Genomic DNA, 26,997 nt, shown 5'->3' with positions numbered 1-26,997 from the left:
TCTCTTTGAGGTGCATTTTTCCCATTTGTAAAATGGAAATAATGATGACATCATGTGGTTTGAAGGTGAATGGATGCAATAGGAGGACATCTTGTTAAGTGAAGTAAGCCAGGTTCAGAAAAACAGGCCAGATGTTTTCTCTCATACATGGAAGATAGATTCAGAAGTTAAACATACACACTAAAATGAAATGATGCTATACAAACACATACACAGAACATGTTTGTAATAGCACAACTCTGTGGAACTCGGGGAAGGAGAGAAAGGAAAAGAAAATGAGCATCAGTACTATCATAAAACATCTGTGAAGGTAGAGGACATAAGGATATGTATTGAAAGCTGTTCAAAAATTGGGGGTGGGAGGAAAAGGGGTAAGGGAGAGTAATAGAAGGGGTTGAATGGACCAAAGTACACTCACAGCAGGGATACATAGAGAAACCCCTTTGGTCATCAACTTAGGTATTAATAACAAAAGACAGGACTGTAAAATAGGATGGTATGTGTATGGGTACTTGTGGAAGGGAGGAAGGTTAACTATGGAGATTAAGGTGCGGGAATATGGTTGATAGACTTCATATACTTATATGAAATAGAACAAAGGAATCTTGCAATTGTTTTAAGTGGGGCAGGGAGGGGGGTTGAGGGAGAGAAATATTGATCTAACCAATGTACAATATAAGCCTATGTGGAATTGTCACAATGAATCACCCCTGTACAACAAACATATCCTAATTTTATAAAGGTAATAAATATTAAAATGCAAAAAAAGACATACAGATATCACACTAATAACTATTAAGACAAATTGTTTGCTATTAGGCAATCAGAGGGTCCCACCATGTTGTCAATTTTGTACCTCTATATTTGGGAACATTTACCATGGTCTGAAGGAAACAATAAAAAAATCTCTCCTAAAAAATGGCAGTAATGATACTGACCCTACTGAATAGTTGAAAGGTTGAATTAAAGTGAAATAACGTATGTAAAGAAGTGGGTACATGCCAAGTGCTTAATAAATGATACTCTCATTGACTCTAGTGTTGGAGGAGTAGCCAGTGTGAATGGGAAGGAGAATATAAATGGGAATTCTGGATACCTAGAGAAGAAAATTAATTATTGGAAAGAAGAAATCATCAAGAAGACTGGAGAAAATTTTTTTAAAAGAAAGATAATCTAGAAGCAGGAAATCACAGTAAAGAATATGTCACAGAACAGTATGGTTATGACATTGACTAACTATTGACAGACCTTGCTGTCACTACCCCTGGAGTGTTCAGACCAGTCCACCACTGTGAAAGGTTTTCATATTGTCTTGTATCTTTATATTGTTCCAATTTATAGTCCTGACTGAGAACATCATAGTAGCAGAGGCTAAGTAACATGCTCACATGCATGAGAAAGATCTAGTCCATCTGGCACCAAGAGTTCCAGAAATGAGAGACTTCCTATAAATAGAAGGGAGTTGAAATGAAGAGTAGCCAAGAAAAGGCCAAATGACCTCTGTGTTATTTAGAAAAATGCTAGCAACTGTAACAAACCCCAAAGTTTCAGCAACCTAACATAATAGAAGCTTATTGTTCATTCATGTACCATTCTAGGGTAGATATTCTTCTATATGGTGGGCAGTTTTCTTGGCATGGTGGTTCAAGGATCAGGCTTCTTTCATCCACCATTCCTAGAGACCTCTGGATTCCACTGGAAAATGGGGAAGAAGACAAGTGGACACAATGCCCAGCTTATTAAAGACCCCAGCTGGCTAGCCAGCCACTTTCCAGCAACAGCTCTACAAAACAGAAGAGATACTAAAAACTTTCAGTTGACAATGGCTGCCTATTCCACACCTTCTTTAGGTGTATATGGCAACATGTATGGGGAGCGGGGCCAGCGTACTGAGTATTAAAGGACCCTGAGAGGAAGGAGACAAGTTCTGAGAGTCTCCTGTGGTGATAAAGCTGAGCTCCTTCTACAGATAGAACACTGGGTGAAGTATGCAACTAGGTAAGAGTGATATACTAGTAACTATCACCAAGAAACATTGAAACTAACTGGGGATATGTACACATAGAAAGGTAAACCTCACCAGGCACCTGTAATCCTAGCTACTTGGGAGGCTGAGATCAGGAGGATCACAGTTTGAGACCAGCCTGGGCAAATGGTCCTTGAGACCCCATGCGGATGTGTGGCTCAAGTGGTAGAGCTCCTGCTTTGCGAGCACAAAGCCCTGAGTTCAAACCCCAGTCCCATCAAAAAAAAAAAAAAAGAGAGAAGAAAAACTTTACTTTGTAGGCAGCATTTGGAAAGTGTCAAGTGCGGAGGTTGGGAGGAGGGCTATATAAGTTCAGAGTAGGAAGCTTATGGGGGCTTATGGCAGGTGTTTAGTAGTCTAGGTCTGCCAAGAAAATGATGCCAGACAGGATTAAATGTGGAGGTAGAATGTATTAGGGAAAATGCCTATAGCAGGAAATGTGGAAGGAGGTGGGGAAGCTGTGACTGTAAAGGAAATCTGATCTGAAGAGGAGGAGGAAAGGGTGGAAGGCAGGCTAGGGAAATTGTCTTATACTGCAGAGCAGGCTAAGGAAACTGGAGCAAGACCATAAGGGAGTCCTGCAGCAAAGTCATCCCCATGACTCCCCTCCCAGTCATTGGTTTGGAGGAGCCTTCCTGAAGCACAGCCTCAGAGTGGATCCGGTCATGGATTTCAGAAAGCAGAAGTTGGGGCCATTTTTCAATTACACTCCTTGCAGTCGGAGACTGAAAGATGCATGCATTCATGGTCACCACAGTGTGCCCTTTGTACACTGTGCATAGATCTACCTCCGTAAGTTTAGGGAGCAGCTTCTCCATGATTTCTGTGGGCCTTTGTTCCTAAGGGCAAACTCAGAAGAGAGACATCAGTGGAAGGAAATACACACTCTATCACTGCAGTTCATCTCCGAGTATACATCCTCTCCTTCCTCTACTGTCCATTCTCAAGTCCCTTCACCTTGGCAAAGGTCTTGATGGCTTACTTGGTGATGAGACACAAACTTTCATTCTGTAAGGGTCTGAACCAGAAGAGCTACCATACCTTCCTCAGGCTAGAATTACTTTGTATGTCCATTCCCATTACAACAGAGAAGAGAATACCAAGAAACACCCAACTAGATCACCTGGCTTTCAACTGTATTCCCCCCTGTCCCCATGGTGTAACAGCAGCCCTTTTGCTGATCAGGGTGAATTAGCTCTGTCACTATGGTGATTGCTCCTTTTGCCTGTTGGTCTCTATACACAAGGAGTTCAAAGTGCCCTCACAGCAGCTATAGTTTGTAGTTCAGTGGGGTCCTTGGATATTCCCTGGTAAGAATGTGTTCTCAATAGATACCAGGACCTCCAACCCTGAAAGCTTGAGTTGCACAAACAGTAAGCACAAAATTTAAGTGGGCACTGGGTGTTATAGCAAGTAAGGTCACTCATCCTTCTATTCTTTGCTTCCCAGAGCCCTGTATTCTTCCTCCTGAGTACACAGCACCATATGGAGGTTTCTGATTGAATACAAACACTGTTTTAAAGGACAACACCTCATCCATTTATAATACTGTTTCTATACTGGTATTTTTAGTGCCGTTGGAAGGCCATTCCAGACCTACCTTGGCTGAACATTCTAACATCTCTGGAGTGCTGACACTCTAACAATTAGGTCTTCTGTCTGCCACTCTCTGTGTATTCCCTCCCCCTTCCAGAGATAAGGGTTTCTTTGTAAGCGGCCGCAAAAGACCTATGGCTCTCTCACTTAACCAAATCTACTTGTTATCCACCCTAGGTCTCCAATAATCTCTGTAAAGAGTATCAATACAACTGAGTAGTAACTACCCAACTTTACTACCTTTACAGAAGTTATCCCCCATTTTTTCAAGTGCCTGTATTGGCACATTTGCGCAAGCATTCCCTCCCTGGGACACTTTTCCAGGTCTACACTGGTAAAATTTTTAGCCACTTTGTGCCAAGGATTATTGATGCCTCATCTACTACCCAGGATGGCACCCTTTTAGCCTGCTGGGCAGTGAGGGAACCAGTGCAAATTTCCATCCTACCTCCTGTTTTCTTGGATTAGTCCTGGTACCACTTGTGTTGGTCTGGGACCCTGAGGAGTGAATGAAAGACAGAATTAATGTACAAGAAATGTATTAGAGGAAGTGCTTGAGAGATAAAATAGGGAGGCAAATGGAGGAGGCTGAGAAAGCCATCAGACTCCAATGCAAGCAATATTGACCCAGAGTGAAGGAAGAAAGATAAGACAGAAGGATCTTATACCCCATTGCAGTTCTAAGGAAAGTTTGACAAGACCATTTGGAATTTCTGAAGCCAAAGTCACTTGTCACAGCAATCTGGCCCAGGAATGGATGCCTTAGTATCTCTGCCATGCTCAACCATTAGCTGGGAACAGTCCATGGGAAGCATGGGTCACCCAGTCAGTAATGCTCTCTGAAGTCAAAAATGTGAGAGGTGCATTCTCATAGCTACCACAGCAATCTTCATGGAAGAAGGGAAATAGGGAGAGGCCCTAGAAAAGTAGTAGGATTTAAACAACTGGTGATGGACAGAAAATACATCCAATGATGCTATGTAGGCAGAGGGCAATATGTATTCTAAGCAAAATACATAACTTTTCTTTTTTTTTTGCAGTGCTAGGCTTGAACTCAGGGCCTACACCTTGAGCCACTCCACCAGCCCTCTTTTGTGATGAGTTTTTTCGAGATAGGGTCTCATGATCTATTTGCCTGGGCTGGTTTCGAACTGTGATCCTCCTGATCTCTGCCTCCTGAGTAACTAGGATTACAGGCATGAGCCACCAGTGCCAGGCTAAGGTATCTTATCTTAAGGGCACTTTATTTGAAAGTTTCATCTTAGGAGGTGCAATAGGAAAAAATGTTGAAAAGGTACATAAAGATAAAATTGTTATGGGACTTGAACACCAAGGAAGACCTAACTGTTAGCCTATGAGAGTTCCAGAGGCAGAATGTTCAGCCAAGGCAGGTCTGGAATGGGCTTCCAGTGGGGCTAAAGTACCAGTATAGATGCATGTGAACTGATGGGATGCAATCCTTTACAACACAGTAGTGGGTTAAACCCTCCTTCCCCCTCTCCTCTTTCTACTTCTCCTCCTCTTCCTGCTCCTTTCTTCTTGAGGGGGTATTACTGTGTTGCCCATCTGGCTTCCAGCTCTGGGGTCTCAGAGCTCCACGGTAGCTGGGGCTACCGATGTGTGCCACCACACCCAGCCATTATCAGTTGTCTTTGTGCAGTTCTTCATGACTTAAAATTTGATAATTGAGGGATAGGGATGTGGCTCAAGTGATAGATCACCTGCCTAGCAAGTGTGAGATCCTGAGTTCAAACCCCAGTAACACACACACACACACACACAAAGAAAGTTGGAAACTTGCCCAGGGGAAAATATAGAAAGAGAAGAGAAGTCTAAGAGTAGAAGGAATGAATGATTCCATCTATGCAAATATTTCATTATTATGCCACTCCTAAACACAAACTTTTTAACGACTTCTCAATGCTCACTGCGTTTGAACTCATGCTTGCTAGGCAGGTACTCTCCCACTTGAGCCACTCCACAAGCCCTGTTTTGTGTTGGGTATTTTTTGAGATAGGGTCTCGAGAACTTTACCTGGGCTGGACTTAAGCTGCAATCCTCCTAATCGCTGCCTGCCTAGTAGCTAGGATTAGTCATGAGCCACTGGTGCTTGGCTAAGTTAAAATTTCTTAACATGGCTTATAAGACCCTATGAGACCTAGCACTACCTATCTCTAAAACTCATCTACTGTTAACCCCCACACTCTTTGTTCCACCCATCCTTTTCTGTCACCTCCTCACATGCTCCATGTTCTCTCCTTCTGCAGTTTTTTCCCTCCCTGTGTGGAACAATCACCTCTTGTAAATAAATGTCTGATTAATCTTCATACCTCAGATCAGCACTACCTTAGAGAGGCCTGCCTTGACTTCTATAACTAAATCAAACCCTTCTGTATATTTCTCCTAGTACCATGCTCCTTTTACTTATAACAATTTTCAAAGTTGTTACTTTATATTTATTTGTGTCAGTCTTGTCAAGATCTTCAACTGGACTTCAAAGGTACACAAAGGCAATGGTTGTCTATATTTTTATTCTTGTGTCACTAGCACACAGGACAATGACTGAGACATACTTAGCATAGGATTTGAAATAATGAGTGCATGGATGAATGGATAGTAGTTTTTGAGCAAAGGAGGGTGATGATATTTGTGCAAAATGAGTCTAAGACTGATTAGTAAGTCAATATTGAGTATACTGAATTATAAGTGTGGGAGATCTGGTTTAGAAGTCTACTGTAAATTCAAGGTAAATAAAGCATATTAGGGAGCTAGGGGAGTACCTCAGTGATAGAAAAAAAAACCCTGAGTTTGAGTCTAAGAACCACAAAAAAAGTTAAAAAAAAAAAAAAAAAGGGTGTATGTGGAGGTCTGGGGATGTAGCTTAGTGGCAGGGTCCTAGCATGTGAGCATGCACAGGCCCTGGGTTGAATCTACAACACTGAAAAAAAGGAGGAGGATGAAGAGAAGGTATATCAGGGTAAAAGGACCCCTAAATACAATGGCCTAAATAAAATAGTTTATTTCCTCCTATGGATATTTTCAAAGTTTAACAGTATTCATTACAGTGGTGTTTTTTTTATTGCTGTTTTTGCAGTGCTGGACTTTGAGCTCAAGGCCTCATGCTTGCTAGGTGTGTGCTCTACCACTTGGGCCAGTCTGCCAGATCTTTTATGTGTTGGGTATTTTCGAGCTAGCAGCCTTGGAAATATTAGCCTGGGCTGGTCTCAAACCGCTATCTTGATCTCTGCCTCCTGAGTAGCTAGGATTGCAGGCATGAGCCACTGGTGCCCAGCTGCCACTGCAATGTTTTTAAATACTGAAAAATTAATAGCCTCAATCCCCAACAATAGCAGCATAGTTAAGTAGATTATAGAATTGCTATTAGATGGAATCTCATCAGCTGTTAAAAAGTCATGCTGTAGAACAGTGGTTCTCAAACTTCTGTGCACATCAGGTTACCTCACAGGGCCCATTAAAACACAGCTTGCAGCTGGTGTCGTGGCACACACCTGTAAACCTAGCACTCTGGAGGCTGACACAGGAGGATCTTGAGTTTGAGGTCAGCCTAGGCTACAAAATGAGACCCTGTGTTAAAACAAACAAAATAAAACAGCACAGCTTGATGGTCTCACTTCTGGAGTTTCTGAATCAGTAGGTCTGGGATAGTGTCCAAGAATTTGCATTTACAAATTCCTTGGTGATGCTGATGTCACCAGGGACCACAATATGAGAACTAATATCGTAGAAGAAAACCTAATGACATGGGAAAGTACTTATGGCCTATTGTCAAGTGAAAACAAAACCAAACCAAACCAGGTTCCAAATAGAATCATGTTCACGATCTGCCTTAGAGAGAAAATAGACACGTATTTGTGTACACTCAAGTACAGGTCTGAAAAGACTACAAATGTTAACAGGTAAATGCACAGGTAATGGTTTATGATTGTTTTTGTAAACGATATGCAATGAATGCTTGTAATGAAGTGATTTGTTCTTTTTCTTTTGATCATACAGACAGATGATCGAACTCAGGGCTTCATGCTTGCTCAGTAAGAACTTTACCACTTGAACCATACCTCTAGTCATTTTTCAGATAGGGTCTTGTACTTTTTGCTGGGGCCAACCTCGGATCATGATCTCCTTATCTATACCACCACTGATTGGCTGAGATGGGAGGGGGGTTTCACTAACTTTTTCTTGGGCTGGCCTTGACTGTCAATCCTTCTGATCTCTGCCTTCCAAGTACTGGATTACAGACATGAGCCACTGACCCTATCCTTTTATGTTCTTTTTAAGAAAAAAGATTATGAAAAATCCAGGCCCCAATGGTACATGCCAGCCCTGGCAAAAACTTCATGAGACTCCATCACCCAAGAACTCTGGGGGTGACATGTGTCTGTCATCCCAGTGACATCAGGAATCATAAAATAGGAGGATTTCAGTCTAGGCCCACCTGGGCAAAAAGCAAGACCCTACCTCCCGAATAACCAGAGCAAAAAGAGCTGGAGGGTCTGCCTAGCAAGCATGAAGTCCTGAGTTCAAATCTCAGTACTGCCAAAAAAAGAGGTCGAGTACTGGTGGCTCATGTCTATAATCCTAGCTACTCAGGAGGCAGAGATCAGGAGGACCATGGTTTGAAGCTGGCTGGGGCAAATAGTTCATGGGACCCTATCCCAAAAATACCCAACACAAAGCAGGGCTCAAGTGGTAGAGCACCTGCCTAGCACGTGTGAGGCCTTGAGTTCAAACCCCAGTACTGCCAAAAAAAAAAAAAAAAAGGAAGAAAATAGAATTTGGTAAGACATTTCAGGAGATCAAAGAGTGACTCTAAAGTTACAAGCCTCAGAGAAAGGGAGAATGATGGCATAATATAGTAAGTAAGAGTAAAGTGTGATTTTAGGAGTTTGGTTTTAGATACATAGATTTTTAAGGTGGCTGCAGGACATCTGTATGAAGATGGAAGAAAGAAGCTAGAGATACAAAGCTCAGAAGAGATGCCAAAGTAGAGACATTGAAATAATGGTTCTTCAAGAGAATAATTTAAGCTAATAGAGTGGAACTCCCAGAGGGAGGATGTGAGGTAAAACAGGCAAAAGACTGTGTCCTGAGCTGGGAATGGTGACACACACCAGTAATCCCAGCACTTGGGAAGGTGAGGAAGGAGGATTGAGAGTTCCAGAACTTGTCTGGAAAAAAAAAGTGTGGCTTGAATTCATAGTCATTTATTCATTCAAAATTAAATGAACTAAGGGCTGAGTGAGGTGCCACATGGCTAGAGTCCCAGATAAGTGGCAGGCATAGGAAGGAGGATCACAATTCAAGGCCAGTCTTGGGCAAAAATCACATGAGCCTATCTAAAAAATAACTAAAATAACTAACTAAATAAATAAAACAAAAAATAGAGGAGGGGTTGCTGGGGGCCTTGTGTCAAGAAGTAGGGCATCTGCCTAGCAAAATGGAGGCCCTGAGTTCAATTTCCAGTGCTGCCAAAAAAAAGAAAAAGAAAAAATAAGCCCGGTATGGTGGTGCATGCCTGTAGTTCCAGTTACCTGGAAGGTGGAGGTAGGAAGATTATGGTACTAAACCCAGGAAAAATCTTGAGACTATCTGAAAAACAAAGTAAAAGCAAAAGACTGGGGGTGTGGCTCAGGTGGTGGAGCAGTGGCTTACCACTAGGCCTTGAGTTCAATCCCCAGCACCACCAAAAATAGGAAGTAAATAAATAAATGAACTAATACATCAGGCTAAGAATTGGAAGGCGAGACAAGTGTTGGCATAGCCCTACAACACAATTAGGAAAGGACTATGACCTTCCAATAAGACCCTAGTAGTTACATATATACATGGAAATGTCACAAGGAAACTCCCTGTGTAGCTATCTTATACAAAAAAAAGTCATTTTTTTAAAAAACAAAATCAGAGAACAGTAGGGTAGAACAGGTCTTGTCTGGTGTGGGGGGTAGATAGAGTGGGAGGGGGGAGGACCAGGAATGGGGAAAGGAGGGAAAAAGGAGAATGATGGAGGAGGTGAATTCAACTATGATATATTTGATATATTGTAAGAACTTTTGTAAATGCCACAATGTACCCCCAGCACAACAATAAAGAAATTGAAAGAAATAACACTAAAGGAAAAAAAAGACTCCAATCATAAAGACGCCACCATTTGTGCACTAGTCAATCTCAACTGTCAACTTGATTGGCTTGTGAAGTGCCTGGGATATCAGTGAAGCACAGCTGTGGATGTCTGTGGTGGTGTTTCCAGAGATTGGATCCTGAGCACTGACAAAAATGGATGGGCTAATCTCTTGATCGATTCAGAGTATGATGGTGTCATCGGGAGGTGGTGAAAGGTAGGAGGGGCCGAGTTGGGGGCATGTCCTTGGGGGCTACATTTTGCCCTGACTCCTTCTTTCCCTTTCTCTGCCTCCTGTCTGCCATGAGGTGAGCAGCTTTGCAATCCATACTGTGTGCTGGTTATTATAAGCTGGATGCTTCATACACATTACCTCACTAAAAGCGAGATATCTTTCCTTTTTGCTGCCTGCCTCTCTTCTGGGGGATCCTTTCCCTTGCTGTTTTTTTGTTTTGTTTTTAAATTGTTATTGTTTTTCTTTTTTTTTTGAGACAGGGTCTTACTATGTTGACCAGGCTGGCCTGTAACTCTCAGTTCTCCTACCTTAGCCTCCTGAGTGCTGGTATTACAAGTATGTTCCACCACACTTGGCATTTTTTTGGTGAGACCAGGGTTTGAACACAGGAATCTGCACTTGCAAAGCAGCTGCTCTACCACTTGAGCCACACCTCCAGTCCATTTTGCTCTGGCTATTTTGGAGATGGGGGGTCTTTCAAACTATTTTCCAGGCTGATCTGAAACCAAAGCCTCCCAAGTAGCTAGAATTACAGGTGTTAGCTGCCATACCCGCTTTAAGTTGGTCAGTTGTTTTTTTCAAGGGTTTGGATATCAAATCGTCCCACTCAGCACTCTACCACTGAGCCACATTCCCAGCCCTTCCTTTGTACTCTGTTCAAACACAGGTGACCCTCAGAGTTCCATTCATTGTTCTCTCAAGCCCCCTGAATAATTGCTCTTTTCCCTTCCCCCAGTTTCTGTTGATACCTGTATGACATCACACAAAGTCTACATCTCTAACCAAGATCTCTCTCCCCAAAACCCAGAGCATCAGAACCAATTATCCCATTGCTTACTGGACGCTTCCCAGCCACTTCAAACTACATGTCCAAAATCTACATCCATCATTTTCCTCCAAACCTACTTTTCCAGCTAGGGTCCAAGTATCTGCGAATTTATAGAATAGAATAAAAATGCAGAGATTCTGGAACCAGACTGCCTGGATTCAGTACTCACATCACACTAGCTGTATGACCTTGAACAAATTATATCTCTGTGCCCCAGTTTCTCATGTGAAATGATCTTCCTACCTATGTTTCCTAAGTAGCTGGGATTACAGGGTATATGCTCCAATGCCCCACCCCAAACTTTTCTGTAAAGCACCAAATAATATTTTAGGCTTTGGTGGTTGTAATTATATTAATATGTTGTAGCAGTGCAAAAGTGTAGCTATGTTCCCATAAAACTTTGTGTGCTGAAATTTGAATTTCATAAAACTTTTAAGTGTCATGATATATAATTTTTTGATTGATTTTTTTTTTTGTAGGACTGGGGTTTGAACTCAGGGCTTCATGCTCACAAAGCAGGTGCTCTGCTGGACTGGAGCCACACCTCCAGCCCATTTTGCTCTGGTTATTTTGGAGATGGGGTCTCGCCAAGTATTTACCAGGGTTAGCCTTGAACCTCAATCCTCTGGATCTCAGCCTCCCAATTAGCTAGGATTACAGGTGTGAGCCACCAGTGTCCGGCATGTAATCTCACGGGCCATACAAAGATAGGCAAGGTGCCAGACTTGGCCTTTGGAATATAATCTGCCAAGCCCTGGGCAAGATCATCCAATGCAGTAGCTTCCTAATTAGCTTCTCAGCTTCTAATCTTCCCTCTACCCCAATCTATTTTCTGTGAGGCCTCATTACCTTCAGAATGAGCCTTATAGCATTGATAAGGTTCTTTATAATCTGATCGCTGCTTATTACAACAACCTTATTTCTCATTATTCCCTCCTTAGTACTTCCATTCAACTACGTGCGGAATTTCCCCAAACATGTAAGCGTCTTTCTCCAGGCATTTCTATACGCTTTTGCTTCTGTCTAGAAACTTCTTGTCCTTCCTTCGTTTTTCCTGTCTGGCAAATCACATGTTATGTATCACTTCCTCCAGATTTTCCAGAATCTTGAAATCTGGTTAGGGCTGGTGGATATGGCTCAAGTGGTAGAGTGCCTGCCTAGCAAGCATAAGGCCCTGAGTTCAAGCCCCAGTACTGAAAAAAGAAATTGAAATCTGGCTATGTGTCCTTTCTAATGTTTTCACAGTGTCATGTTGAAGTACTTGTTCCACTGCCTTATAAATGTACGTTCATCTCTGCCTTAGCTGTTAGACTAGAACTCTTTGAGACTGTCCTTTTCCCCTGTGTATCCACAATGCTGGTGTTAGAAACACACCTGGAGAAGATATAACTGCAATGTTCACCCTTTGAGGAAAGTATTGTTATCCCCATCTTACAGATAAGAAAGCGACTCAGAGAGCTTGAATATCTTCCTCTAGGTTTGTTCATGCTTTTTCCACTGCTTCATGCCACTTCCTAAAGTTCAGGAATAACAAGGATTGTCTGGCTCACAAAATTGTGCTTCCCCACCTTCAGATTAGATAGCCTCATTCTTAGCCTAGTCTGTCTTTGCATTACAAGGACAATTGTGTGTGTGTGTGTGTGTGTGTGTGTGTGGTACTAAAGTTTGAACTCATGGCCTTGCACTTGCTAGGCAGGCACCTTACCACTTGAGCCCCAGCCCTTTTTAGCTTTAGTTATTTTTAGATAGTCTTGTGCTTTTCGCCTGGAACTGGCTTCGATGATGATCCTATCCACAAATCCCTGGTAGCTGGGATTATGGGTATGTGCACCACCACAAAAGTCTACAAAGACTTTTTTTTTAGCAGTGCCTTAGGATTTGAACTCAGGGCCTTGTGCTTGCTAAGCACATGACCCCAGTCCTTTTTGCTTTAGTTCTATTTTTGGATGGGGTCTCACTCTGCCCAGGGCCAGCTTCAGGCACAATCCTCCTACATATCCCTCTTGCTTAGTTTGGATTACAGGCCTATCACTATGCCCAGTTTACAAGATTTTTTTTTTTCAGTACTGGAGTTTGAACTCAGGTCCTATACCTTAACCATTCCACCAGCTCTATTTTTGTGAAGGGTTTTTCAAGATAAGATCTCATGAACTAAATAGTTCCCAGGCTGGCTTCGAACCGCTATCCCCCTGATCTCTGCCTCCTGAATAGCTAGGATTACAGGTGTGAGCCACCAGTGCCTGGCCAAAGACTTTTTTGTTTTTTTTTTTAAAGATTCTATGGTCCAAAAGGGTATACTTATATACCTTTAGGGATTGTATTTTATCCATGAGATATGCCCTTTTAAAAATCATTCTTGTACTCCCCATCCCCTTTTGTGGGACTGGAGTTTGAATTCAGGGCTTCACCTCTAATCCATTTTGCTCTGGCTATTTTAAAGATGGGGTCTCTCAAACTATTTGCCTGGGACTCCTCCCATCTCACCCTCTCAAGTAGCTAGGATTACTGGCATGAGCCACTGGCACCCAATGCCTGCAATCCCTTTTTATGTCCCTAATCAGCAACCTCTCTCATTTCACATAGCAGCAATTCCAAACTTTCATCACTCACTTGATAGACTCAATCTTGATTATCTTCTCTAATAATAAAATGTTAAACAGTCAAATTCAGGCCCAGGGCTACCTTATTACTACCTGTGTGACTCAACCTGCTTGACCAGAGGGCCATCTCAATCATGTAATATTGGGCCCTGGTGAGTACGTCAGCGATTGCAAGATTCTGCAACCCTCAGGTTGTACCGCAGGTCATACGGAACAGGTGGGAGTTGTAAAGCAATATAAATTGTCCTGAGACAGATAGGGATTCTCAGATAATGGAGAAATAGACAGCCCCAGGAGCAAATGGGCTGTGTTCCAAAAATTCAATTTTAAATTGACTGTTTGGAATGCTGAACACATTTTCCCTTAGAAACAATGCTATGAATAATTGCAGTTATTTTCCCAGGGAAGTCCACACAAGGTAGTTTAACCCATAATGTAACAGAAATATCTGCTAAGACATTTTAGATTTGCATCAAGAACATCCCTAAATCCTTATGATTCTGAATTATAAATACACTGTGTACATAGGCTGCCACCCCAATGAGACTGTGAACTCCCTGAGGACTAGAAACTGTTGAATTATTCATTTTTGTATTCTGAATGCCTGGCATATAACTGGCAATAAATGTTGGTTGCATAAATAAATGGGCAAATTTAATAGGCATTTGAATAATGTTGAAAGTATCTTAGGGAATAAAAACAGTAGCATTTAGTGGATACCTTAATAAGTGTCTGGCACTGTGCTAGGTAGATAGCCAGTAAGGCTTTGGTAAGGCTAGAATTAGGGACAAAGAAACCGAAAGCAGTTTTAATATTTGAGGTATAAAATAAATGGATGCTGGAACTGTGAAATGTTTTTTAGATGAAATGAATGGATAAACACACTGATTTGAAAAGTGTCATAGGAATAATATTGGCAGGAAGGGGTTTATAAGGAAGGGGAGGGGTATGACCACAACTAAAAGAGCAGAAGATTGAGGAGGAAGCTTAGATCAGAGGGTAATGGTCAGGAAAGAAAAGAGGGATTGGTCTGGATTAGATCCTGGCTTAATTTCATCTGGTTTAGTGTTCCCTATAAAGAAGCATTATTCCGGCCTGGTACTGGTGGCTCACACCTGTAATCCTAGTTACTTGGGAGGCTGAAATTGGAAGGATTGAGATTTGAGGACAGCTTGGGCAAGTTCGTGAGACCCTAATTTCCAAAATAACCAGAGCAAAATGAACTGAAGGTATGGCTCAAGTGGTAGAGCACCTGCTTTGCAGGTGTGAAGCCCTGAGTGCAAACCATAATTCTACCAAAAAAACAAACAAACAAAAAACAAACCCAGCATTATTCTGGCCAGTTTCTGAAGATTTTTTGTGACTTTAGATTAAGCTCCACTCACATTGGTTGGGGTTAATCAGATTGATTGCTTTCCATATAGACAGTAGATTAAGCATTTGTTACAATTTGGTTGGGATGAGTATAGTGGTGAAGGTGATATGGTTGGCAGCACTGGGCAGGTCAGGGAGAATGAAACTCCAGGAAGTAGGAGAGGAACATCATCTATACATAGTTCTTGATAATGGAGGAAGAGAAAGGAGAAGAGGGAGGAAGAAGGGAGAAAGAGGAAGAAAAAAGGAGGCAAGTAGCTATGTCATAATTTTGTAAAGGGTCCAACCCTCAGAAAGCCGGTTACTTACTGACAGCTGGCTTTGCTGTTTGAAAGTGTAACCGTAACTACTTCTGCATTTACTTCAGTGTCCCCAAAATGCTAGAATGCAATCAATAAATACTTGTTCATCAGTACTCTGAGTGTTTCAAATCAATCCACACTTTGGGTTTTATTAAGGACCTCAGAACTGACATTGATCAAGATAAAATAAGAACTGTCTTTAAATCTGTAAAGCATTTTACATCTGTCCCTAAAGAAAGAGCAAACCTGCCATGCCTATTATGCAACATGCTCTGTCCTGGTGGCTTTACCCACATTGCATTTGTAGTAATCATTATTTTAACGGTTACTGAGTTCCCATTATGTATCAGATCCTCTGCTAGGCAATCAGAGTAAAAAGCAAAGACAGAGGAAACTCTTGACTTTCTGACAGTTACAGTGTAATGAGAAGAAGTCAGGGCTAAACCAACTACTGCTACATAGTGTGTTAAGTGTGATGACAGAGGCAAACACTTGGCAATCTTAGAGAACAGAGGGGAATGCTTTAACTCAAAATGAGTACACAGACAATAAGCCATAATTATTTTCCATAATCACCCTATCCAGAAAGAAATTGATACTTTGGAATGTATCTTTATAGATTTATTTATTTATTTGGTGGAACGGGGGCTTGAACTTACGGCTTCACGATTGCAAAGCAGGTGCTGTATCACTTGAGCCACTCCTCCAGTCCATCTTGCTCTGGTTACTTTGGAGGTGGGGGTCTTGCAAACTATTCACCCACGCTGGCCTCGAACCGTGATCCTCTTAATCTGTGAGCCACAGGCACCAGGCTATCTTTATTGATTACTATGCATAGATATTCAATTTTTCAAAAATGTTTCTATTATTCAGCATACTTAAAAGGTAATGTAATGTACTATAAACATATTTCCATCTCCAATATAGTTAACAAAACTATTTTTTTTTTGCAGTGGCGGGGTTTGAACCCAGGACCTTGCACTTGCTAAGCAGGTACTCTGTTATTTGACTCACACCACTAGCCTTCTTTTGCTTTAGTTACTTTTTGAATAGTGTCTTTCTTTTATGCTTGAACTGGCCTGGACTATGATCTTCCTATTTATGCTTCCAGTATAAATAGGATGATAGGCATATGCTACCACATCCATCAGCTTTTTTTTCTTGGCAGTACTGGGATTTGAACTCAGGGCCTACACCTGAACCACAACACCAACCTTTTTTTGTGATGGGTTTTTTCGAGATAGGGACTCCTGAACCATTTGCCCAGGCTGGCTTTGAACTGCGATCCTCCTCATCACTGCCTTCTGAGTAGCTAGGATTACAGGCATGAGTTACTGGAGCCCAGCCCACATCCAGCTTTTTATTGGTTGAGATGGGCTTTTGCTGTTTGCCTGGAATGGCCTCGGACTGCGATCTTCCCGATCTCCCCTCCGGAGTAGCAAGTATTACAGGTGTGAGTCACTGTGTCTGGCTCACCATTTTTATTTATTTATTTATTTATTTATTCCCTTTTCTGGTGAGACTGGAGTTTGAACTCAGGGCTTCATGCTTGCAAAGCAGGTGCTCTACAACTTGTGTTGCACTTTTAGTCCATTTTGCCTTGGTTATTTTGTAAATGGGTGTCTTGTAAACTATCTGCCCTGGTTGGCCTAGAACCTCTACCCTCCTTTTCTCAGCTTCTGAAGTAGCTAGGATTATAGGGGTAAGCCATTGGTACCCAACTTGTGCTGTTTTCTGTAAAATACACACACACACACACACACACACACACACACACACACACACACGAGTAAGAAGGCGCTTCCTCCTCAGTGTCTAGCATAGGGTCTACTAGTGCTGGGACTCAGTAAATACATGTTGACACAATGAAAAGAACCCCTTTCCTCAAGGATTTCTAATGCAATGTTGAAACAATGAAAGGTCTAAACAGTCAAAATATACCTACTTTAGGTTGCCAGATAAAATTCACAGTGCTCATTTAAATTGAAATTTTAGAACAACAATGAATATAGCTATTTTGATATATCTATGTCTAAATTTTGCATGGGATGTGCCTATACTAAAAAAAAAAAAAAATCCTTATTTTTGAGATGAATACTTACCTGTGTGCCAAGATGAGCTGAAGGAGACATGCCGACTAAATGTAATGTGGTGTCCTGGAACAGGAAGAGAACCATGGAGAAAGACTGAGGAAGTCTGACTATGGAAGTGTGGATTTTAGTTAATGTTCATATATTACTATTGATTATGACAAATGTACCATCTGAATGTAAGATGTTAGGACTGGGGCATGGCTCAAGTGGTAGAGTGTTTGCCTAGTAAACACCAGGCCCTGAGTTCCCACAAAATTTTTTTTTCTGTACTGGGTTTTGAACTCAGGGCCTTGAGCTTCCTAGGCAGGCACTCTGCCACTTGAGCCATATCCCCATTCATAATAGGCGAAACTGACTGGTATACAAGAACTATGTGTAATGATTCTGTAAATCCCAAACTGTTCTAAAATATAAAGTCTGTTAAAATATTTTTAACTGGCATCCTGTATTTTTGCAAGCTCTGACACCCTAATGCTGTTATTTCCAAGTAATAAACATAAGTTGGGTGCTGGTGGCTCACACCTGTAATCCTAGCTACTCAGGAGGCTGAGATCAGGAGGATTGCAGTTTGAAGCCAGCCCCAGGCAAACAGTTCCATGAGACCCTATCTCAAAAAAGCCCATCACAAAAAAGGACTGGTGGAGTGGCTCAAGGTGGAGTAGCTCAAGGTGTATACCCTGAGTTCAAGTCCTAGTATGGCAAAATAATTAAACATAAAATATGAAAAAATTAAATCTTAACAGTTTAAGGGATTTGAGTTATATGTTTGTACTTAATATTCAATCTAAGTCCTGTATTTTCTATTTTTTTCCTTTTCAGACAAGGTTCAAGTAAGTCAATAATTAGAAGGAAATGTTATTTCAAGATGCTTTGCCCACATGTACTATAATCTATCACCAATTGCAACCAATTTCAGACAGAGAAGTTTGCTCTTTCACACACACACACACACACACACACACACACACGAACCATCAATAGAATTGATCTTAATTTTGGGAGTGCACATCTCAGAATTTCTAAAAACCCATTTATGAGAAAATGAGCAGGTCAACGCCCAGCAAATACTCACATGCCCACAGCCACTGCTGGTTTATGTGCCAGATGGAAAACCAGCCATGTTGATTATCTTCCCTCCATGCTGCTCCTCTGAGGGAGAACCTGTGTGCTGTGGGAGCAGAGGACCTTCCAGTCTGGAATAAAAATAGAACCATATAACAGTTTTATTTGAAGGTGAGCTTAGAAAAGATCTCTTATAAAAAAAAATTGGCAGATGGAGGTTTTAAAAATGAGTTAAATTTAGAACACACGTCAATTTCCACGTACAAGACTAGCAGATACATTTTCCACAGCTTTACTTGCTTTGCTGCAATGCAAAATTAGGAAGTTAGATTCTTACTGCTTAATACTAAAGGACTAATGCGGTAGACTTTGCAAAAAAACAAAAAAGTCACCTGTGTTCAAATGGTAATGGAATTGACACCTGAGGCTCCCTTGATATCTTAGCTATTAAAACCAGCACGTACTCCAAGAACGTATTTCATGCACACACGCGCACGTGTGCACACATCGCATGCCACTAGTCACACATCAGGAATTACACTTCGCGCAGAAAAATCTCGCTATGTCCAGAGACAGGAAATGGTTCTTATGGTCTATCTGAGCAGCTCAAAGGAGGTGCACTTTGAGAGGGGAGAAATAGGCTTTGGTTTAGTTATATCCCGGTGTCCTTGGTCTCCTGCAAGAAAGGTAAAGGCTCGTTTTAAAGAACAGGATCGTGAAAGATTCAGGCCCTAGGAAGAAGACGTTTGTTCGCACGACTGGTTCTCCCCACAGGGACTAACGGGGCCGTTTTGTTTTTAAAGCCGGGCTCGGTGCCGTCCGGGCCACTAGCGTCCGCCACGCCCGGAGGCCGTCAGGCTGCCGGGGACCGGCCACGTCGCCTCCGCCCGCCGCCGCACGCCGCGGGTGTTCGGGCGGCGCCGTCCGGGAGGAAGGCCGCGGGGGCGGGGCCGGGCGAAGCTATTTCCTCCCGCAGTGGTCAGGACACGGGGGGCCCGTGAGGACAGCCACATGGCGCGACCCGGCCAGGCTTCCGCGTTGGCGGACACCGAGGCAGTGTACTGAGGGAGCCCACAGCCCACACCGGGGAAGGACGTGTCAGCTAACGAATATTTCACCACAGCCCACACGCCCGGGAGAGGGAATTTGAGAGGCGTGGGGGAGGGGCGGACGGAGCTGGCGGCTCGCAGAGAGCATGCTCCATTCGGAGAGCCGTAAGTGGAGAGTCGCGCATGCGCAGTCAGCAGGGGGTGGGCTGGCCGCGGGGAGGGGTTGGCGTGAGCGGGCTAATGTGTTTATCCGGTTTTCTGGGTGGGCGGTCAAAGCGCACGCGTTAAGGGCGAAAGGCGGTAGAGTCGGGTGGGGGTTTTGCGCCTGCGCCCAGCGAGCCGGTAGCTCCGGGAGGGCGTGGAGGGGGCTCTTTAGAGGAGAAGCAGGGGAAAAGGGAAGCGAAGGGAAAAGGAAGGGCGGGGGGGAGGGGTGAGAGTGCGCTCTGCGCATGCGTGCGAGCGCTAGCGACGACGGCGGCGGGGGAGTCTCGGGGATGACAGTGGCTTTGCCCGTTGGGGTAACGGTCGTTGTCGCTGGCCGGGCCTAAGGCGCCGCACAGCCCGCGGGATCCATTACGGCTGCAGCAGCCCGGGCCCTACCGAGCTAGAGCGGCGCGTGGAGTCGGGGTGAGGGCGGCGAGGCGCGGGGGAGGGGCCTGCAGCGGGGCCTTGCCGTGTGCGCTGGGCGGCGGCGGCGGCGGCGGCCTGGCGGGGCGAGCACTCGCTTTAGCCGCGGGCTGGCGGGCGCTGCGGGGCGGCGGTGGCCGTCGCGCTTGACGGAAGAGTCGTCTGTACAGTCCCGAAAAGATGGCCGGGCAGTGAGGGGGCGGTGCTTGCGTTGGTGACCCCGGAGTGTGCGACTGAAGAGCGAGGGGCGCCGCCGCGGCCCGCCGGGCCTGCTCCCCGCCCCCTCCTGCCGCCGCTACCGCCGCGGCCCGCGCACTTCCTCCCTCCCTCCCTCTCTCTCTCCCTCTCCCTCCTCTTTCTCTCTCTCCCCTGGACGGGGGACTCTCCCGCCCGCCCGCTCGCTCGCTCGTCTCGCCACTCCAGGAACAGCGGGCTGCAGCCGCGGGGCGGAGAGCCAGGGCGCAGTCTGGGCCCCGTCCGCCATGGCAAGAGCGGCGGCGGCGTCCGCCTGCCGGAGTAGCAGCACCCTCCGCCGCCGCCGCGGCTCCTCGCACTAGACCGCGGGAGCCGACGTCCGCGCGCGCCCCTGACCTCGCCGCTGCCTGCTCGCCGGGCGCTGCGATGGAGTAAGAGGGGCCCCGCAGCCCGTGAGAAGCGAGCCGACCCCCGGCCCGGCCCGGCCCGGCCCAGCCCGCTCCCGCGCGCCAGCTCGACCAGGAGGTGCCTCCGCGGCCGGACATGCAGCTGGAGCCTCGCCGCCCTCCCGCCGCGCCCTGGGGCTAGACTGAGCGCTTTCGGACTCGATCGCCGCTGCCCTCGCTCTCCCCGTCTCCGGCGGTTTTCTTTTTTTTCCTTACTCTTTTTCTTTTGGTCTGCAAGTCTCAGGGACGGAGGAGGGGCGCCAAGGCCCCATGTGTGGGAGGATTGTTCCAGCTTCACAAACTTGCACGGACTTTGGTTACTTCTCCGGCCAGTGGTTCTGCTCCGATCTCTTTCGAATTGTTGCAAATTGGCCATTGTTTCCTGGCTGCCTGCAAAGTTGGATCCGGAATTTCTTTTGCACCGGGAGCCCTCGGTGTCGAAGCGTCTGCAATGAACCCCGTGAATGCTACTGCTCTCTACATTTCCGCGAGCCGCCTCGTGCTCAACTACGACCCCGGAGACCCCAAGGCGTTTACAGAGATTAACAGGCTCCTGCCTTACTTCCGACAGTCCCTCTCGTGCTGTGTTTGCGGTGAGAACGCCTTTTATTGTTCCTTTTTGAGCCCCGTGTGGCAGTTTGAGGAGGGCCCGGCCTTGCGGTCGTGAGCTCGGGGACTCGCCAAGGGACTCGAGCCCGGCCAGTCCCAGGCGGAGAGCCCTGCTGGCCGCGCATTCAGAACGGGCCTCGCTTCTTGTAGGGATGTTTTGAGTGCGGCTAAGACATGCGAGCAAATGCTGGTTATCTGCAACCCCCCCCACCCCCCCTTAAACCTTTGCTGCGGAGCTTAATTGAGTATTAGACGTGGTTAAGGCATGGATATGTGGCGTGTTTGCATTGCCCCCAAACTGGTGCTATGCGGAGGTGGTAAAATCTAATGCATCCACAGAACCGGGTCCCAATCGTCCCCCCAAGGTTCTTCAACAAAGCGAAGACTGGTGGGACTGGTGGCTTTTTTAGGTGGTGGTTGGCTTTTTACAGATAAAATTCTGTCCTTGTAGTCGTGATGTATTGTGGTTTGGTAGAGGTTATTCATTTAATTTTGAGACAGGGTCACATTAGGTAGCCCAGGCCTGCATCTGACTCGCTGTGCATGTAGCTCAGGCTGGGCTGGAACTTGAGATCCTCCTGCCTCAGCTACCCAAGTACTAGCCACAACCACCCCAGCTCCCCCGCCCCAACCACCAAAGTGTTAACCCCTGGCGGGTAGGATACTTTTACATTATTTGTAATAGAACAACTATACAAAATTACCTAACTGAACCGTCTCGAAAGGGATGATAATTTGGGTTAACTGCATGTACAATGATTAGGTACCGTGCGTCTCAAAAAACGTTTAATATAGAGGGCAACAGACAAAGCACTTACAGTCATTATGCATTTAGTAGTGTACCCAAAACTAAGATTTTTATCAGCTCGCTTGTTTAGTCAGGACTTGAAGTTCAGGTACTTTCAGGCTTCCACTCTAATTAAAATTATTGAAAGAAGAGTAGTTTTTTCCACAGTAGTGGCTAAATAGTATTCATTAAAGGATACTATTCTTTATATAGCTCCTGAGGCTAGACAACAAGGGGGTGCAGAAGGGTGAATATTGTACTTTTTGTATATCAGGTACTTAAAAACATTTAAGTAACTGAGTTAAGTGATTTAGATGCTGCTATGACCGAAACAGACACTTAACCACCTTTATGGGGAAGCAGTCACACAGGGCAAATCACTTAACTGCCCTGGACCTCAGCTCTCTCAAATGAGAGCTTTGGGCTAGATTTCTCCAGTTTTCTTTCAACTTAAATTTTAGAAGGGGAAGTGTAGTGTGGGGAATTGGTTTGGTTTCCTGGTACCACCTTGCTTCCACTCTCACTTTTTTCCCCCTCCCTCCTTTGCGATGCTGGCATCAAACCCAGAGCCTATGGAGGGAGGAGTGGTAATCTAGAGCTCTTGCCACTGAGCCTCACCTCCAGTTCACCGCCCCGGTCCGCCCCAATTTTGTGGAGTGCTTCTTTTTACCTCCACAGCTTGTAATGATTTGAGGATTCTTCAGGTTTTTTCCCCTCAAGGGTTTTGAGGAGGGTAATGGTGCCACAGTGGTGAAAGAGGGCATAGAGCAGCCCATCTGTCTGAAACTGGGTGGTATCATTATCAGGTAACACTTGGAGGTTTAGTTGGTCCTTTTTTTACTAGGTGGGTGGGATTTAGCTCTCTAAAGGAGAAATGGTAACCGATTTGAATGTTGCAGATGTTTGGGCTTTAATTTTTTTTTTTTTTCTTTTTTTGAGGCAGGGTCGTTTGTGTGTGTATTCTTACTCTCTTGCCTCAGCCTCCTAAGTGATCACATGTCACCATGCCAGGTGGAATTCCCCCCCCCACCCCCCCGTAGGACTACTGAGGTTTGAACTTAGGGCTTTGCTTGCAAAGTAGGTGCTATACCAGGTGAGCCATTTTGTTCTGGTTATTTTGGAATTGGGGTCTCATGAACTGGCCTCAAATCTCAATCCTCCAGATAGCTTCCTGGCTAGCTAGGATTACAGGCGTGAGCCACCTATGCCTGTCAGGAATTTTTAATTCTTAACTAGATTCTGGATAGTCATAGTCTAACTGAGAATCTTCCAAAATTCTAACTTGGACTTAAAAAAAAAAATGCTACATTTAAAAAAAGTCTAAATCGTAGGCTATATAGTGAGACCCTGTTTAAAAAAAGAAAAAGGTCTAACTGCAACCATTTAAAAAAGTTAGTCTTGGGTTGGCAGAGTGGTTCAAGTGGTACAGTGCCTGCCTAGCAAGTGTGAGGCCCAGAGTTCAAACCCCAGTACCACCAAAAAAAAAAAGCCACAAAAAAACAAAACCTAGTATCTGAATAGCTGACATAACATTTTAGTAATAGGGATGTAGTTTGAGGTTTTTTTTTTTTAACTCCAAAGATCATGGTTAGAGAATGAGAATGATTATCACTTGTGTGAATTCAGCTCAAGCATTTATTCTTTTATTAGGGACTGTCCTCAGTGTCATAAACTCATTCATATTAATGCAAACATGTGGAATTAAAGCATGCATGTACAGTGTTATTTTATGAAACTAACAAATATGTAAAAATAAAGTTTCATTCTATTTTGGGACTATAAGTAAGGAGTTTAACAGATCCTCTAACATTTGACCCAGCCCTGCCTTTCTAGTTTTGTGTTTAATTAACTGTGCTCTCATACAGTTTTTCTACTTAAGCTAAGTTGACATTTCGCCTTTTACAGTATGCTTTTTATATCTTCCTCATTACTTACCTTTGTTCCCTGGAGTTTCTCCTGCCTTTTTCTAACAGTCTAATTCATCAACTCCCTTCTTCAGTGAATTCTTTCTTACTCATTCCAGCACAAGTTCTTTTTGTCTTCTCAACCTCTATAAATAAGGTACTTATAAATCTTTTCAATGCCGTTTTTATATCCAGCTTATTATTCTGGGGTATATAATAAACTTCTTAGGGAAAATTTTATTTATTGTACATTCTTGGGCTCCTCCTGTTTCACCACCTCTCCTTTCCAGTAACTTGGCAGGTAGGGCTTTTTTTTTTTTTAAATGATAGGTACCTTACACACTTTGTAGCTAAACTTAAGCTTTTACTTTTCTTCTTACTGTGTACACAAGTTGCTTTAACTTTTTGCCTCATTTTCCTTTTTCTGTTCTGTTTCTCCAGACTTGTGTTAATGTGTGGTCTTATTTTTAAGTGGCTTAAGAAACCTTAAACTCACAAGAACAGACTCACTGGCTCAATATCCCACCTTTGCACAGAAGTAGAGAAAGGTAGAAGCAGGTGAGGGAAGAGACTGCACTGTCAAGTCAGTTACTGTCAAATTTAGATTATTGACTAGAATTACAGGTTTCGATGTCATTGTTTTGTTTTTCAGTTGCTTTGTATATTTAAACCTTCTGAAGCATCTAGTGAATTGGATAGCAGTACTCCAGAGAACTACTGTTCTTTCTAGGGCACAGAAACAGTGACCAGAACAATGACTTATTATGGGTACTTTTTTAATGGTACTTGGGTTTGAACTCAGGGCCTCTACCACTTGAGCCATGCCCCCACCTCTTTTTGCTTTAGTTATTTTTCATATAGGGTCTCCAGATTTTGCCAGAAACAGGCCTCAGGCCACAATGCTCCATGTACTGCCTCCCGCCTAGTTGGAATTACAGGTGTGTTCTACCATGCCCATCTTGTTGATTGAGATGGTGTTTGGCCGATTTTATGCCAGGGCGCTGCCTCTCAAGTAGCTGTATTTGTTATAATTGTAAGCCACTGACACCTGGCAATTTCTGGGGTTTGAACCCAGGGCCTTGTACATGCTAAGCATCTGTTCTGTGGCTGAGTTATACCCTTAGCTCCTACAATAAAATATTTTTAGAAAGCACAGTCACATAATTTATTATAGTATATGATTACGGTTGTCCTAGTTTGTTGATTTGCTGTGTCTAATTTATCAGTTAATCTTTACTATTGATATATATTAGAAAACATGGAGAGGTTCTGTGTACTCTGGTTTCATTTATCCGCTAGGGATCTTGGAACTAATATATACGCAGAAGAGGGATTGCTGGTTCATGTGGTAGCTGTGTTTTAATTTTTTGAGTAAAGTTTTGGAGGACTCTCCATACATGGTTTTCCATGATGATTGTGCCACTTTGCAGTCCTACTCACATGGATTCTGCTTTTCCAGTACTCTCTCCTCCATTTGTGATTTTTTGTTTGATAGTAGCTGTCATAATGGGTGAGGTGATAACTCATTATGGCTTTGATTTGCATCTCCTGATTAGAGAAGTTGAACATCTTTTTCATAAACTTACTGGCAATTTTGTGTGTCACCTTAGGAGAATTGCTGTCAGTTCTTAGATCTTGAAGATGTTATTTCACTTATTTAATCTTTCTGAATCATTTATGATATTCTAGATGTTGGCATAGGAAGATAATGGCCAGAGCTCATATATTGCTCAGGCTTATGGGGAAAACCTAAGGAAACCAGTAATTACTGGAGAAATGTTGGGGTAAATGTTGGAGTAAAAGTATCATGATTGAAAACTTGCAAGTTAACATTTTTTGCACCTGTAGCAATTTGAGAAATTAACCCTCCATATAATTTGTTTCTGAATAGTTCTTTGGTTCAAGCTTAAGCAAATCAGTTGGTGTTAAAGCAGAATTTAGTGTATGTTGTCTCTGATCTGAGAAGAATTCTTTATTTTGTAGGCTAGTAAGGAAGAACAGTGTTTAGTTACTATTTTTCTTGACACATATTTTTATTCATATACATTTAATTGCTTGATTATTCTAAGAAAGCTTGCCTTTTTATAACTTTTCCTTTTAGTATTCTAAAAGTTCTGAAGTAATTATTTCTGCTTGGGCTTATAGAAGATACTACCTTTGGGAAAGGACTCCTTAAATGTATTCTGGGTGCTGAAGGAGATTATTAGATCCACAGTCCTTTGAGTAGGATATAACCACCAGAAAAACTAACAATAGTGCTAATTTAAATAATGGTTTTAGGCATGCTATAGGGTATTGTAGAATTAGACAGGAGAAAGAGTTTCAGTCTGATAAGACTTACTTACGAGACTTGGGCCAAGAGGAATGGTTTAGTTGGTGGACCTTTTCCGTAAGGGTTGAGGAGAGAACAGCCAGCTTGTGTAGGCATTGGAAAATTAAGTTTATTAACAATTAAGATTCCTTATAGGAGAGCCCTTACCCTGTAGTGGTTACTTTAGGGGCCTTTTGTTTGGGAAGCCTTGGTGCCAGGCTAAGGAGTTCACCCAACTGTAGACCTGTTGCTTACAAGTGTGCTGGGTAGGCTATGTGAATTGATATCACCTGACAGGTTGTTAAAATTCAGATTCTCCATAATCATGTCAGACTTACGGAATTGGAATCTCTGTGGGAAGAGGCTTGTAATCTGTATTTTAATCATATAGTTTGATGGAAAGACAGTTGCAAATCACTATAAACATTTGAGAAACAATGTTTAAGTAAGAGAGTGATGTTACTGAAATTCTGTTTAAGAGAAGATTAATTTTAGGGTCAAATATGTATTTGAGCTTCTTAGAGTAGGGGGAAACCCAATTATGAGGTTTTTGCTTTTTTTTTTTCCCTGTTACTGGGGTTTAAACTCAGGGACTCACATTTGCTAGGCCGGCGCTCTAACACTTGAGCCACTCAACCAGCCCGGGAAACCCAGTTGTGAAAGACTAACAGAGGTATCCATATTAGAGACCTGAAGGAGGTGGAGGAAGTGAAAGGGAACAGCTTAAGATAATTGAAGGGAAATTTCATCATCTTTAATGGTTATAACATTTTAATTCTTCCCTTTGCTGTGCTTTGTCATGGTTGGGCTTATCTC

The 26,997-nt window shown here is 43.5% G+C and overlaps 1 protein-coding gene across 2 annotated transcripts in view; it reads left to right on the top strand.

Annotated features, from left to right (window-relative positions):
* The first annotated feature begins 19,738 nt into the window (after window positions 1–19,738).
* Msl2 (MSL complex subunit 2) overlaps window positions 19,739–26,997 on the top strand; it is a 31,658-nt gene continuing 24,399 nt past the window's right edge. The window contains exon 1 of one of the 2 annotated variants that reach the window (XM_074059912.1): window positions 19,739–19,929. Coding sequence is in view for 1 of the 2 variants with exons in the window: in XM_020160040.2 (XP_020015629.1) it covers window positions 21,022–21,163 (142 nt within the window). In the remaining variant the exon portion in view is untranslated. Of the gene's footprint in view, window positions 19,930–20,180; window positions 21,164–26,997 lie in introns of those variants that run through there. The other variant, XM_020160040.2, reaches the window with a different exon arrangement.

Source organism: Castor canadensis, chromosome 17, assembly GCF_047511655.1.
Source record: "Castor canadensis chromosome 17, mCasCan1.hap1v2, whole genome shotgun sequence".
Taxonomy (NCBI): domain Eukaryota; kingdom Metazoa; phylum Chordata; class Mammalia; order Rodentia; family Castoridae; genus Castor; species Castor canadensis.
The sequence above is the reverse complement of the archived record's forward strand: the minus strand, read 5'-3'. Positions and strand labels throughout refer to the sequence as shown.